This window comes from Nyctereutes procyonoides, unplaced genomic scaffold (genome assembly GCF_905146905.1).
Source record: "Nyctereutes procyonoides isolate TBG_1078 unplaced genomic scaffold, NYPRO_anot_genome, whole genome shotgun sequence".
NCBI classification, from domain to species: Eukaryota; Metazoa; Chordata; class Mammalia; order Carnivora; family Canidae; genus Nyctereutes; species Nyctereutes procyonoides.
Window position 1 is genome coordinate 1,183,209 of NW_026575033.1, and position 13,202 is coordinate 1,196,410.

At 37.4% G+C, this 13,202-nt stretch overlaps 2 protein-coding genes across 2 annotated transcripts in view; one reads left to right on the forward strand and one right to left on the reverse strand.

Moving 5' to 3' along the window:
- LOC129504555 (palladin-like) overlaps positions 1-13,202 on the forward strand; it is a 417,088-nt gene that overhangs the window by 389,777 nt on the left and 14,109 nt on the right. The window contains 3 exon segments of the mRNA XM_055317307.1: positions 187-285; positions 2,382-2,603; positions 6,463-6,612. Coding sequence (XP_055173282.1) covers positions 187-285; positions 2,382-2,603; positions 6,463-6,612 — 471 coding nt within the window.
- The window catches only part of CBR4 (carbonyl reductase 4), a 156,851-nt gene that overhangs the window by 50,196 nt on the left and 93,453 nt on the right, over positions 1-13,202 (reverse strand). The gene's annotated exons all lie outside the window — the stretch shown is intronic.

A 13,202-nucleotide genomic window follows, 5' to 3' on the forward strand; every position in this document is an offset into this window, starting at 1 on the left:
AAAGTGACAGAACACTTGAAGGGAGGGAAGGAAACAGACTCCTTTTACAGACAGGTATCTGAAGGTTGAGAGAAAATAGTTACAGAAAACATCAAAAGTCATTTTTAAAAATTCTTGTTTGTGAGGCAGTATGTATGTAATTGTGAATTTTCTAATTTTGCATTTTTTGTGGTTTACTCTGTTTAGAGGTTAACATATGAAGAAAGAATGGCTCGTCGATTACTAGGTGCTGACAGTGCAACTGTTTTTAATATTCAGGAGCCAGAAGAGGAAACAGCTAATCAGGTACTGTGTTCTTCTGGACAAATTAGAAAAATAGTAATTATTCTGTCCCCTCCCCCCATCCTCTTTATGGACACTATTCTTGGGATCACTTCTTTTTTTTTTTTTTTCCTTGGGATCACTTCTGTGGGAAGCATAGGACAAGTCAAAGAAAGGCAGTATTAATATCACCAACTCATAGCTAATATTTATTGAGCACATAGCATGTGCCAGACAGCTGTGTTAAGTGACTGATGAGAGTTATTTCAGTGATACCTGTTCTTTTTATCTTATTGATCAGTTTATTCTCCTTTCAAGTATCTTTCTGTTTTTCCTGTCCTGTGCTTTATTGTAAAATACATATTGTAAAGAAACATATTTTCACTGAAATTGTTTGACATAGCTAGTGAATATTTCCAATTATATTCATAACATCTAGTCAAAGTAAGATATCTGTGTATAGAAAAAACGGTCTTTATTTTCCTTCACATATATAGTTACAAATCACTAATCAGCAGAAAACCTAGATTGCTATTTTTGTTCCCTTCCTACCACAAAAAGAAAAGGTTACTTCATGAATTTGATGGAAGCTGTTTTATAATCTCCACTGCTTCTACTTGGAGTTTCTAGATATAGTCTCAAGATTAAAGGAAGCTTTTTAAAACAAGTTTAAAGGATCAAGTAAATTCTCATAGATGTTGAGAAATAGATCTGTCTTCAATATCCTGAGGATTTTTCTGTGTGAAATATTGCTACTACAAAAATTTCAACTGAAAGAAAACTAGAAATCTTTCTAGGTTCTTATTTCTGTTATTAGTCTTCACTTCTTTTTTTTCTACCATTACAGGAAATTGAGTCTCCTCATGCTTCTGTAGGGAGTACTCTGGACGGTCAAAAGGTTAAGCTTTTCACCTTTCTCCTCCTTCTGGTCTTTCACTGTATCTGTTTTCTTGTGTTCTTCCTTGTTTACCTGTGTATCTGTCTTTACTGCCATATATTAATTACAAATACTATGACCAGTGTCTGTTTTTACTTAATATCAGATGAACAGAATTACTGCAGACAGTGTGCTTTTTGCTACTTGAATATCTTTACAAAGATATTTAAGAAAAAAATATATTTACACACTTGAATTTGATTCTGTCACTAGTGAATACTCTGAACTATAAATTGTTAAAAGTGTCTCATTTGTTAATACCTTTCTGGGGGAAAACTCACTAATTCTCAAACTGACTAATCTGATAGTAAGTAGAATAAAACAGCTCATGTATTCTTTGCAGTTTTATTCATACTGCTGTATTTCTTCCCTCAAGACAACAGTTTTTTAAAGGTGGGGTAGCTTCTTTATGAAAAAACCGAGTTAAAACATCTTTTATTTGTTACTAAATAGAGACTATTTTGTAACAGGCTGCCTTGTTGTCATTATATTTTGTAAGCAGGAGAACTGTAGAATCCACCTTATCACCATAGGATGTTGACGGCCACTTTGCTTTTGTCTTATTAATCCAAATTTTGACTGGACTGTCAATCCTGTTTTTCTTTTAAAGAGGGTGGAGAGTAGTTCCTACTAGCTGCAAAGCCGAGGAGGAGATCAGAGGCAATGGGGCTGAGGATTATTAGGAGTGAAAAACAAATGCCATTTTTCCATTATTCACGTGATAAAATGCTATGTAATAGTGCGGCTGCCTTCCATATGAACTGTTGCCCTTCTGAAGAGCTGCACCACCCTGCATCAGCTTTCCCCCTACAGCAAGAAATCCATGTTCCATCATGTTTTATTTTTGTGAACAATTTAGGAATACAAAGCTGTTACCTTTTCCTTTCTTTCCTCACCCCCACCCCTCCCACTCCCCCACTCCCCACCCCCCACCCCCACCAAGAGAAAAGAGAAAGAAATTCATCTTCATAGTTCCTGGGGAAGGAGGATGATAAGACTTGAAGACAATTTGAAATATATATACTTATTTCCAGATGTTTTTTGTTTTATATGGAATTGAGCTGGGCTCTGGTAAAATATCACTGTCTTCTTAGTGTCACTGGAGAGGAGAGTAAGACTCATGAGACACATGGGACCACAAGGGATCGAGGTTGCTAATGTGACCTTTTTTTTCCTGAGACAGGAATATAAAGTGTCCAGCTGTGAACAGAGACTCATCAGTGAGATCGAGTATAGGCTAGAAAGGTCTCCCGTGGATGAATCAGGTGATGACATCCAGTTTGGGGACGTGCCTGTGGAAAATGCAGTGGCACCATTCTTTGAGATGAAGCTGAAACACTACAAGATCTTCGAGGGAATGCCTGTAACTTTCACATGCAGAGTGACTGGGAACCCAAAGCCAAAGGTAAGCAAGCTGAAAAAAGGTGGCTTTTTCAGAGTCCTGTGTTCTGAGGAAGTTTAGCTTCTACAATATAGCATGTGTAACAAGAGGAAGAGGTACAGACTACCTTTCTCAGTCTCAGGATGTCAAATGTTTGAAGTACTTGTAAGTTCCAGATCTTCCTCAGGAGGCATCAGAAGCCAGAAAGAGTGGAAGAAGGGTTGAATTTGGGTTTGAAGACAGGAATGGGAAAGTAACAATTAAATAATCGACAAGGAGCTTTTCATACACCTGCATCATTTCCTAATGTGATGTTATCAGTGTCACTCTCAAATCGCAGGTGCCTGAACTGAGCTCAGGGAGGTTTAATTAACTCGCTCCAGGTCAAGGAGCTGGTGAGTGGCCAGGCTGGAACCCGAGCCCCATGCCATGTGCCATACGGAAGCAGCATTTAACACGGATTACAAAAACTTCAGATCTTTAATCTGCAAAACCAAGGCTTCCTGTATTTACAAGGGGCTAAGGACTAGAATACTGTTGAGGAGGGATAATTAAAGGAATTTCTGATATTTGGGAGAGCTAGGCTGACATACATGGAAGCCCTCTCTCTACAGACACATGGAAACAGCTGGATAAAGAGTTGCTCTGTCTTTAAAGGGAGTCAAGAGTAACTGCTCACTGGTCCAGAAAGCAATAAACAGGATTACACTTTTTCCCTAGAACTTGGGAAAAAAATAAAAAAGGGTGCCCACGAGAAATGGAAACTCCACATTGACACTATCTCACGATATGAAGCCAGAAGCTGAGAAATTAATACGAAATTTAGTCCAAGATGATTAAAATCCCTGTTTCTGGGAGAAGCAAGCAAAAACTGTCCAAAAAATACTCACAATTTGGGGCATAGAGACTTCTGCAGCGTAAGAGGGAGGAAGAAATTCACAGTGAAAACTTACAGATCATAGGAGAAACAATGATGAGAATAAATAGCAAAAGAAAATAGAAACTCAAGTATTGCACAGTATTGAACAGTCTTAAGTGAACTATAAGATAAAACTATGTTTAAAATGATTGAAACAATGTTAAAAGAAACAGAAACATTAATGAAAAAAACAAGACAGTACCAAAGACCAGGCAAATTTGTAAAATAAGCATATAGAAATGAAAAATACACTCACTGAAATTAAAAGCCTAACAGTGGTATCACAGAAAAGAGCAAAGAAAATAGCCTTAACTTTCCAAACTCCTATCCACCTCTTCATAAGATGAGATTTTTCTAATACACTGTTAGAGAAAACTTCTTAGTTCTTGGCATAACTTGGATAATTGCTGTGTATTCACAAACATGATACCAAATGCATGTACTAAAAATAAACTTGCAGCTTATGAATGAAACTTAACAAGAAATTGGATATTAAGCTTCCAAAATGTTCGCAAAAATCCCTTGTTATTTTTAAACCTTGCTCAAGGCTAAGGTCATTAATGAAGTTCTAAGATCATTGATTCTTGTTCTAAAGAACACTGTGTTCACCTGAAAGATGGGCTGTTGTGTTTAACATTACTCTGCTTTTCTAGTATGAATTTAAATGTTTCACAGCTTTAAGAGGCTTAATTTTTTAAGAGTTTTTACTGTTAGGTTGTCTTCTTTCACCTTTCCTTCCTTTCTTCCCTTCCTCCCTCCTGTCCTCATTGCTGTTCTTTTTCTTCCCTCCCTGGTTTATTGAACAACCGTTTCTTCTGCACATGTTATATAAATGCACTAGGACTATTAAAGTATGGGATATTCATCATGTTAAAAAAAATCTTTTTTGGGGCTTCTGTTTAAAACAAGAAAGGAAAAGGTAGTCTACCCTTGACATGCTTGTTCTAATGGAAACATGAGAAGACAAAGGGATTTCTAATTTGCCTTGTTTTCATCTCTTGTACCCTCCCCCTTCCCTCTCCGTTAGCAGTCTTGGTAAAATTATTGGACTCTTTCTTAATTTTCATTTGAACGTTGTATTCCAAGTATGTTGGAGGTGAAAAGTATGATTAACAGAGACAAGTCTGAAGAATTGACACAGTAGCAAGAATGCAAATTGTATACTAATTCCAGCTTCTCTGTTCCATCAGAAATAATAAAATCGCCAAGCAGAGAATAATAATTATGAAGTATCATGCTTTATCTAATTTAATTTCTAGAACTGAGAGTTAAGTCTAGCTGACGATTCATTTTTAGGTTAATAATACAGCCTGTAAATTTAGAGCTAATTAGAAAATGGAAGTTGGAAAAGTTTCAGCAGTCAGATCCCAATTATTTATGTACTTATTTAGTGCTAGAGATTTCTAGCCCTTTCCTTTCTTAGAAATGTAAATTTCAGAAAGACTTCAGATTCAGAGGCCTTCTTCGAGTTGAATTTGAATGCAGTTGAGGTCTCAATTGGCATATGGATTTACGTTAAGCAAAAAGATAATTTTAAAAACTGAAGGTTCTAAAGTAGGTTTTTATTCTGTTAGGGACCAAGTTAGGAATGCTTTAGCTGACAACAGAGAACTTGTGGCTTTAAAAGGAGGGATTTGTTTAGTTCCCTAAGTAAGTCTGGGGTGGGTTGATGCAGGCATTATTATTAGCTCAGCATCTCAGCCACGGGAGGGCTGCTGGCACATGATTCAGCATTAGGGCCCTATGTCCCCACTGTCAAAGACTAATAACCAAATCACAGGACTCCATGGACCAGCGATTTTATTTTATTTTTTTAAAAGATTTTATTTATTTATTCATGAGACACACACACACAGAGAGAGAGAGAGAAAGAGAGAGAGAGAGAGAGGGAGAGAGGCAGAGGGAGAAGCAGGCTCCGTGCAGGATCCCTGGTCTCCAGGATCACACCCGGGGCTGCAGGCGGTGCTAAACCGCTGAGCCACCTGGGCTGCCCGGACCAGCGATTTTAGGTACAGGAGAGGGAAGAGAGGAGGACCTATGAAAGAGGGAATTTGACCATTTTAAAATGTGTGAATTAGTCTAGATTTATTTTTACTTTATTTTTCACATTTAACTTTCTATCAAACCAAATTAAGATATTACTAAAACTTATAAGTTTAAATACAACTGTGTTTTCTTTAACATGGTGCGGAGAGCAAACTTTCAATCTTTGAGCATATGCTCCTTGGCCCACAATGAAAGCACTGGAGCTCCACCCACCACCAATCCTTAACTGGTGGTCATTCCTCACTGCCACTTTCTTTTTTTTTAAGATTTATTTATTTATTAAAGAGACAGCACCAGCGGCAGGAGGGGGGGGAGGGGAGGGAGAAGCAGACTCCAGGCTGAGCAGGGAGCTGGACATGGGGCTCGATCCCAGCACTCTAGGATCATGACCTGAGTTAAAGGCAGTCACTTAACCGACTGAGCCACCAAGGCACCCCTCCCTGCTGTTTTGTCTAACACAATTCAGGGGAATAGTTAGATCTGTTATTCTCTAAAATAACCTTTTTACCTTTCCTTCACAAGTAACACATTTTACTTCAGTGCCTTTCATTCAGTACATGTGAAAACAGAAGTACAAGGAAAAATGCCTACAGAGCCACTCCAGAAGTCACTATGTCTACATTCAACATTGATCACTCCATATAAATAATGTCCAAAAAATATGTGAATAATATGTGAATACCTACTTATATACATATTTTTAAATAAAAAAGATACAATTTTTAAAAACTAAAATAGAATTAAACCTGTTTGTTACCTACTTTTTTCACTCAAAAATCAATTTCCTTTTCAAATATTGTGTTTAACATTTTAACCAATCAGCTGTGCAGGCCACACAGTTATTATTTACCTACCGGTCCCCCAAACAGAGTAGTACTACACACATCCTTAATCTTTCATCACTGTTTCCTTTCACAGATCTATTGGTTTAAAGATGGAAAGCAGATCTCTCCAAAGAATGATCACTACACCATTCAAAGGGATCTTGATGGGACGTGCTCTCTCCATACCACAGCCTCCACCCTAGATGATGATGGGAATTACACAATTATGGCTGCAAACCCTCAGGTAAAGATTAAGGGTATAGGTTTGGCTTCATTTCTGTGTATAGTGCTCATAGGCATTTGTTTGTGGAGAAAGTAACTGTTTAATTAGAAGGCAGAATCAACGTTCTTTGACTTGAAACTATTTTCCCATATTCTACATCCATTTTGGTTTCGGAAGATAGAAAAATTATTTGTTTCATTAGTATTTTTTTATTTCATCAAGTGTTTTTCACATGAATAATTCCAATACAGATATGTATTCTTCCTACAGATATTACTTGGGGCCTAATAGGTACACTTCTTATTCAGGTGGTGGGGTTGCAGTGGTGGACAGAACAAAGTTTTGAGCTAGAAAATAAGAAAAGAAACATATGTAAATAATATAATTTCAGATATGATTAAGTTCTATGAAGAAAAAAAAAGGACAGTGAGTGACATACATAAATATGGTGTAGTAAAAAAAAAACCTCAAAAAGTAAAATATTTAAAAGAAATATATACCTACTTAATTCAGTGGAATTTAAGTATATAAATGTAGACAAATTATAATTTTGATAGCATCTGTGTATGGCATTCAGGATTAGTTTCCATCCAAATGTTTTCTCTTGTATTCGTCCTTAGATTTAGGATCATCTGACTACTTAGAATTTAATAGGCAGCAGTTACTGGTGAATATCAGGTTCTCAATTCAAGCCTGCAAGTTCTTTTTTGAGTGTCAGGTATGTTTTAGGCACTATCTGGGTAGGGAGGATGCAAAAATGAGTAAGGGATTTTGTGTGACAAAATCACAGAGCTCATTGTGTGATAGGGTAATTTTACAAAGTCAGCAGAAGTCATGTAAATAGCAAATTGCACACTTAAAAAAGGTAAAATTAACAATTTTATTATATAACTAATGAAGATTGTCCAGTGTGTTTTTAAAATCTCTGATCTATTTATATCATTCTATATTTTGTTCTTTCTTTTGAAGGAAACATGAAGTGTTAGAAAATGATACAAATAATTTCAGCAAAGCTTTCACACTTCTAAAAGTTTGTGCAGTGTTTATCCTAATATTACACTGTCACATAAACATCAATTTCTGTAATATTAAGATTAGAATGAAATTCTAATTTTCCACAAATGAGGTTGTGATAGAGCACAGCAGACTCTTCACTCTCAACAGTTTCCATATTAAATATGCACTTTTCTTGAGGTTCTATTTTTTCAATCAATGAATACATGATCATCACCTTGAAAAATAATCAAAAGCACAACTTCTACTAAAAGTTACATTGTAATACTTATTTGTGTTCATGTTTGGAGGGTTTGAGGAAAGAAGTAGAATTTGCTTTTTTCTTTCTAATTCTATTTTCAGTATGTTTCCTTGACTATTACTAACAATTTCAATTTTCAGTTTTCTGCCTATTAAAATAATAGTGAAGAACTCAACAAAATCCAAAATTTCTCTTCTTGCTAGGTCCTTTATTCCTTTAGAAAGGTTGCTATGTATTATAGTGATCAAATTGACTGTGTCTCTTAAGCACTCACCAATCCTGGTCCTGATGTGAATTTTGAGGCATTTTTCCTAGTGAATGTTTTTAGCACTTATTGGAGTCAGCAGTTTTCTAAAACAAAGAGCATAAATGTAAAATTGCAATTATGAGTCTGCATCTATTCTTCTTCAAATTATACTAATGTAGTTTTTACATGTGGAAAAGTTCTAAACGGGGAAGGACTCCATTGGAAATGAGCAAAGTTGGAGACTGCATGAAGTCATTAGATAAAGGAGGGCTGCTGAAGATCCCCTTTGTAATGTAGAAGAGGAGGAAGGGAGAGAAATAAAAAGGATGAAACGACACAACAAAGACCAGAAATGCAGAACGGTGCTACTGAAAAGCCTAAATGGCATAGTTCAGGGGTTAAGAGCATGAACTTTCGCATCAGATCTGAGTTGAATCTCTGCCACTCACCACGCATGTGACCTTAAGCAAGTCACCTAACCTCTCTGTGCCTGTTTCTTCTCCTAAGAAATGAGCATGATTGTATGGATTTAAATAATGCACTCGATTTACCTGGCACATAATATGCTTTCAATAAAAGCTAGTTATTGACATTATTTCAATTCAAAGACACTAATAACCCTATCTGAAAGCAGCAGCCCTAAAAGTGGGCAGAAGTCTATGGAGTTAGGATGTAAAGGATGGTTCTGTTTCTAGACATTCCACCCCTACTATTAGAGTAAGAAAGTCAGTTCGGGCTGAGTTTCCACCCAACATGTTGCTGGTGTGTGGTCTTCTGACCTTCTGCTTTTCCTTTTCACCACCCCCATGGGAAAGGAATTAGGCAGAGCTGTGGTCATGCCACAACCACCACAGCTGTGGGCTTGGGTGGAGGGAGCTGTGAGCTGGGCAGGGCCACGCCCACAGCACAGCCAACTGGAGCCATACAGGAGGCCCAGAAGTTGCCCAAGGAAGGCCCAGAAGAGAGCTGTCAGTGCCCTCATTCCAGTCCCCCAGTGAATTCCACTGCTTAACCAAATCTCAGGGTAAGTCCCAAGTTAATCCTCTCTCGCTCTTGGCCTCTCTGCCCTTTGAGAGAAGACAAAGCAATGAGAAGTGGACTAGTTCCTATCAGGCAGCCAAAAGCCCAGCCCTCTAACAGAGTATCCCACCTTACCCATGATTTCCACAAGCAGGAATATGACGGCTCTGAGTCTATCAGAGGGAGCAAAAGATTCAAAGAGTTCCAGAGGTCACAGACACCAGAGTAGTGCCTATTACCTAGAATTCCAACTGCCTTTCAAGGTTAGCTGATCCAGCCAGTATTCTGAAGAGGGTGAGGCTAAATCATGTCTCATTTTCTACCTTAAATGACCAAAGGCAGGCACAGGAGAGGAAACTTGTGAAGAGAATCTGAGGAAACCTAAAAGTGGGCATGTAGGCCTCAAATGGAAATTGTGAGGGAATTTTTTATGTTTATGGTACTTGGTATTAATTGCTATTCCAAGTCTCAGCATGTGCCTGGTTGATTTTAATTTCAAGAGTACAACTCCTTGCTCTCTCCTGGCTTCTTCAGTAGCAGGCATGTGCAGATATGCCAGATACAGGTTTTGTGATCTATCACCTAGAAATTGGGACAAACTTCACCACCCATTAAAAAGACAGAGAGGTATTTAAACCATGACAAGCAGCAGACCATTTTTTTTACTGTGTCCTTAACATATGTTATCATTTATAGAAATGTTTGACGCTGTTTTAATTTCTACTTTATGACATCTGTTATCTATTAAAGTATTTTGCCATTTTTTTAATTTGTGAATTAAAACATGATTTAAGGGGTACCTAGGTGGCTCAGGTCATGATCTCAGGGTCCTAGGATTGAGCTCTGTGTCAGGCTCCCTGCTCAGTGGGGAGTCTGCTTGTCCCTCTACCCCTCCCTTCACTCTCTCATGTAAATAAAATCTTTTTTTAAAAAAATTGATTTAAGAGAAGCATGAGGAGATCCCTGGGTGGCTCAGCAGTTTAGCGCCTGCATTCAGCCTGGGGCATGATCCTGGAGTCACCAGATGGAGTCTGCATCAGGCTCCCTGCATGGAGCCTGCTTCTCCCTCTGCCTGTGTCTCTACCCCTCTCTCTCTTTCTCTGTCCCTCATGAATAAATAAAATCTTAAAAAATAAAAATAAATAAAATAAGCATGATATAAGGCACTGAGAAAGATTAGAAAAGTCAAAGCTGAATTTTTTAGGACACATTAATCCCAAAAGCATAACATACAGTCAAAAGAAAACTTGATTCTTTAATTCCTTCATGCCCTTTGGTTACCTTAAACTTTTTTATTTTAGATGTATATTTGGTTTGAAAAGGAGACAACTACATCTATTTTTTCTGGTACACTGTAGTGTACATGATATGAAATGACCAAGGGAAAGAGGAAAAGGCTGGAGTGGAAAAATGAGTTCAGTAATGAAATACAGACGGCAGAGTTTTCCTGAGCAGTGGAAAGTAGTTACAGAAAGCAGCCAAGAGAAAGGGTGAGAACCAAGGAAAGAGAAACACTAAAGTTCAGCAGAATATTTTATAGAATATTTTTCCACCTGAGTCCATCTTTTGGGACTAAGAAACACTTTAGATATTGATGACTACATCCAAATTCTCCTTGGGATGGAACACCCAGCTCTAAACATATACTAGACAGTGTGTATCACAGTGTGTGCTGCTCCTGCAATTCATGAGAGACCAAAGCAATCACATAGTTAAGTGAAATAATGAGTGATTATGCAGCACTACACCAAACATAATGCCAAAATGAGGATCACAAAAGCAGTTTTAGACTCTAATCCTATCTTTAAGGTACAGCTAAATCTAAACATGAATGTTTTACATTGTTTTGTTGTGTTGCTAAGTTACTCTGTGCTGCACTTGGAGTTTGGAAGGGCTGTTTTGCAATTTGATGTTTCCTCAAATTGCATTATGTATACAAGTGGCAAGCTTTTATAAAGACCTGTGTGCCACAGTTAAATTTCATAAGCTAGGAAATATAAATGTTATTTCCATATTATATAAATAATTGGCCTTGCATGAGACATAAATAATCTTTACAAGCTGATGTTTGATACATAATCACTTTAAGAATTCAAACTTATTATTTGCTCTATAGCTTTAAACTCTGTGGATTTGTTTGGAATAGAAAAGTAACGCACAGCTGAATTAAATTTAAGAAGTGGGTTTGCTTGTGTTTTGTTTTAGCATTAGAAAGTTTCCTGGCTCATTTCAAATTTTAAACATTCACTTCCATTATTCCTTCATGTGTTAATAATAAAGTAGGTAGAAATGAAAAAGTTAAAAGCAAATGCAACAGCATTAATGTGCATCAGAGCCTAGTAGGAGGATACTAGGGTTAAACGGCACGTTAGTATGATAGAATTTTGTACGACCTTCAGATATAAGACATCCAGATTTAAAAATCTGAACTTTCAGTTGTGTGTATCTTTTAAAAGTGTTTCACTGAAGGGATCCCTGGGTGGCGCAGCGGTTTGGCGCCTGCCTTTGGCCCAGGGCGCGATCCTGGAGACCCAGGATCGAATCCCACATCGGGCTCCCGGTGCATGGAGCCTGCTTCTCCCTCTGCCTGTGTCTCTGCACCTCTCTCTCTCTCTCTCTCTCTCTCTCTGTGTGACTATCATAAAAAAAAAAAAAAAAAAAAAAGCGTTTCACTGAATTCTGTTTTTTTTTTCCCCCAAATACAAATGTCAAAAATATACGACTTGTTAGTTTGGAAGCTTTCTAAATGCTCCTGGTCATTTATTGATTAGTAATATATATTTCGCCAATAACACTGTATCTCAAGCTAACAGTTCTGCCTCCTAAAGATCATGCCTTCTCCTTTTATGTTCAGAAGTAAAACATGGTGTAGGAGTTAAAAATGACAAATGGTGGCATATACCTTTTTCTTAAATTTGGGTAAAGATATTTTATGGCAGTATTTGTGTATATGGTTCTAAGCAGTAGCAGTAAAAGTCTTGAAAACATTGTAGAAATGTGTGATCTTTAGAGAGTAGTATACCAACTTGTTGACCCTATTTTTTTTTTTTTTGAAGAGGGAAGAGGAGTCAGGGTTTATCCTAAGCAGAATCTAATGCTTAGAGCTGAGTAGGACATCTTTTATCTTATGCCTCAAATGCAGCCATTACATCAGTGAATACATTGAACATACCAGTGTGCTTGACACCTTTCAAGCAATAGCATAAGTTTTTCCTTTGGAGGGGGTTATAGCCTAATACCAAAAGAAAGAAAACCCCACTATGTATGAAAAAAAATTGTTTTTAAAACAATTCTAAGGAATGTTTCATGTTTATCTGGTCATTATTATAATTACATCCATAATAATTTCACATTTCGAGTGTTTACTTTGTGCAAAACACAATACTAAGTACCCCTGTTAGCTCATTTAATCTTCATAAGAACCCATGCAAGATTGATGAACTCTGTGGTCCTATTTTATACATGAACTCACTTAGGAGGTTAAATTACCTGCCTAAAGTCACTCAGTTATAAAGGACAGGCCTGGTTTATAAACCTAGACTGACTCCAGAGCTAAGGAGGGTCATGCGAAGGTAACTAAAACTCATCTCAGTGTTAAGAGGGTGGGGAGACCATCATTAAAAGAGGTATTTGAAGGAATCAAAAAGAAGGTAAGAGCATACTCGGGCAAAGTATAACCACTTGGAGAAATTTATTGGAGTCAACCAAGCTGTCAGGACCCAAAAACTCATCTGGATGCATGTCTGTGCATATTTAATGTCTAGTAAAACAATAGCAGCAATGAGACAGATTCACAGATATGTATCTTCTGGTTTTTACAGAAGAAGAAACAAAGGCTTGAACAAATTTGGTGATTTGCCTAAAGTCTGAGGAAAGTCAAAACTCAACTCCAGTTTAGAGAAAAATTTTTGATCTGCTTCCCCAAATTCAAGGTTAAAGGCTGAATTTAACTTACATCTTTTTCTAACCACATAAGTGATTAATGTTAACTTCCCTTTTGGATCCTCTGGAGTCTGGCATTGGGCTCCCACCTCCATGGAGAGCCTGCTTCTCCCTCTCCCTCTGCAGCTTCCCCTGCTTGTGCTCTCT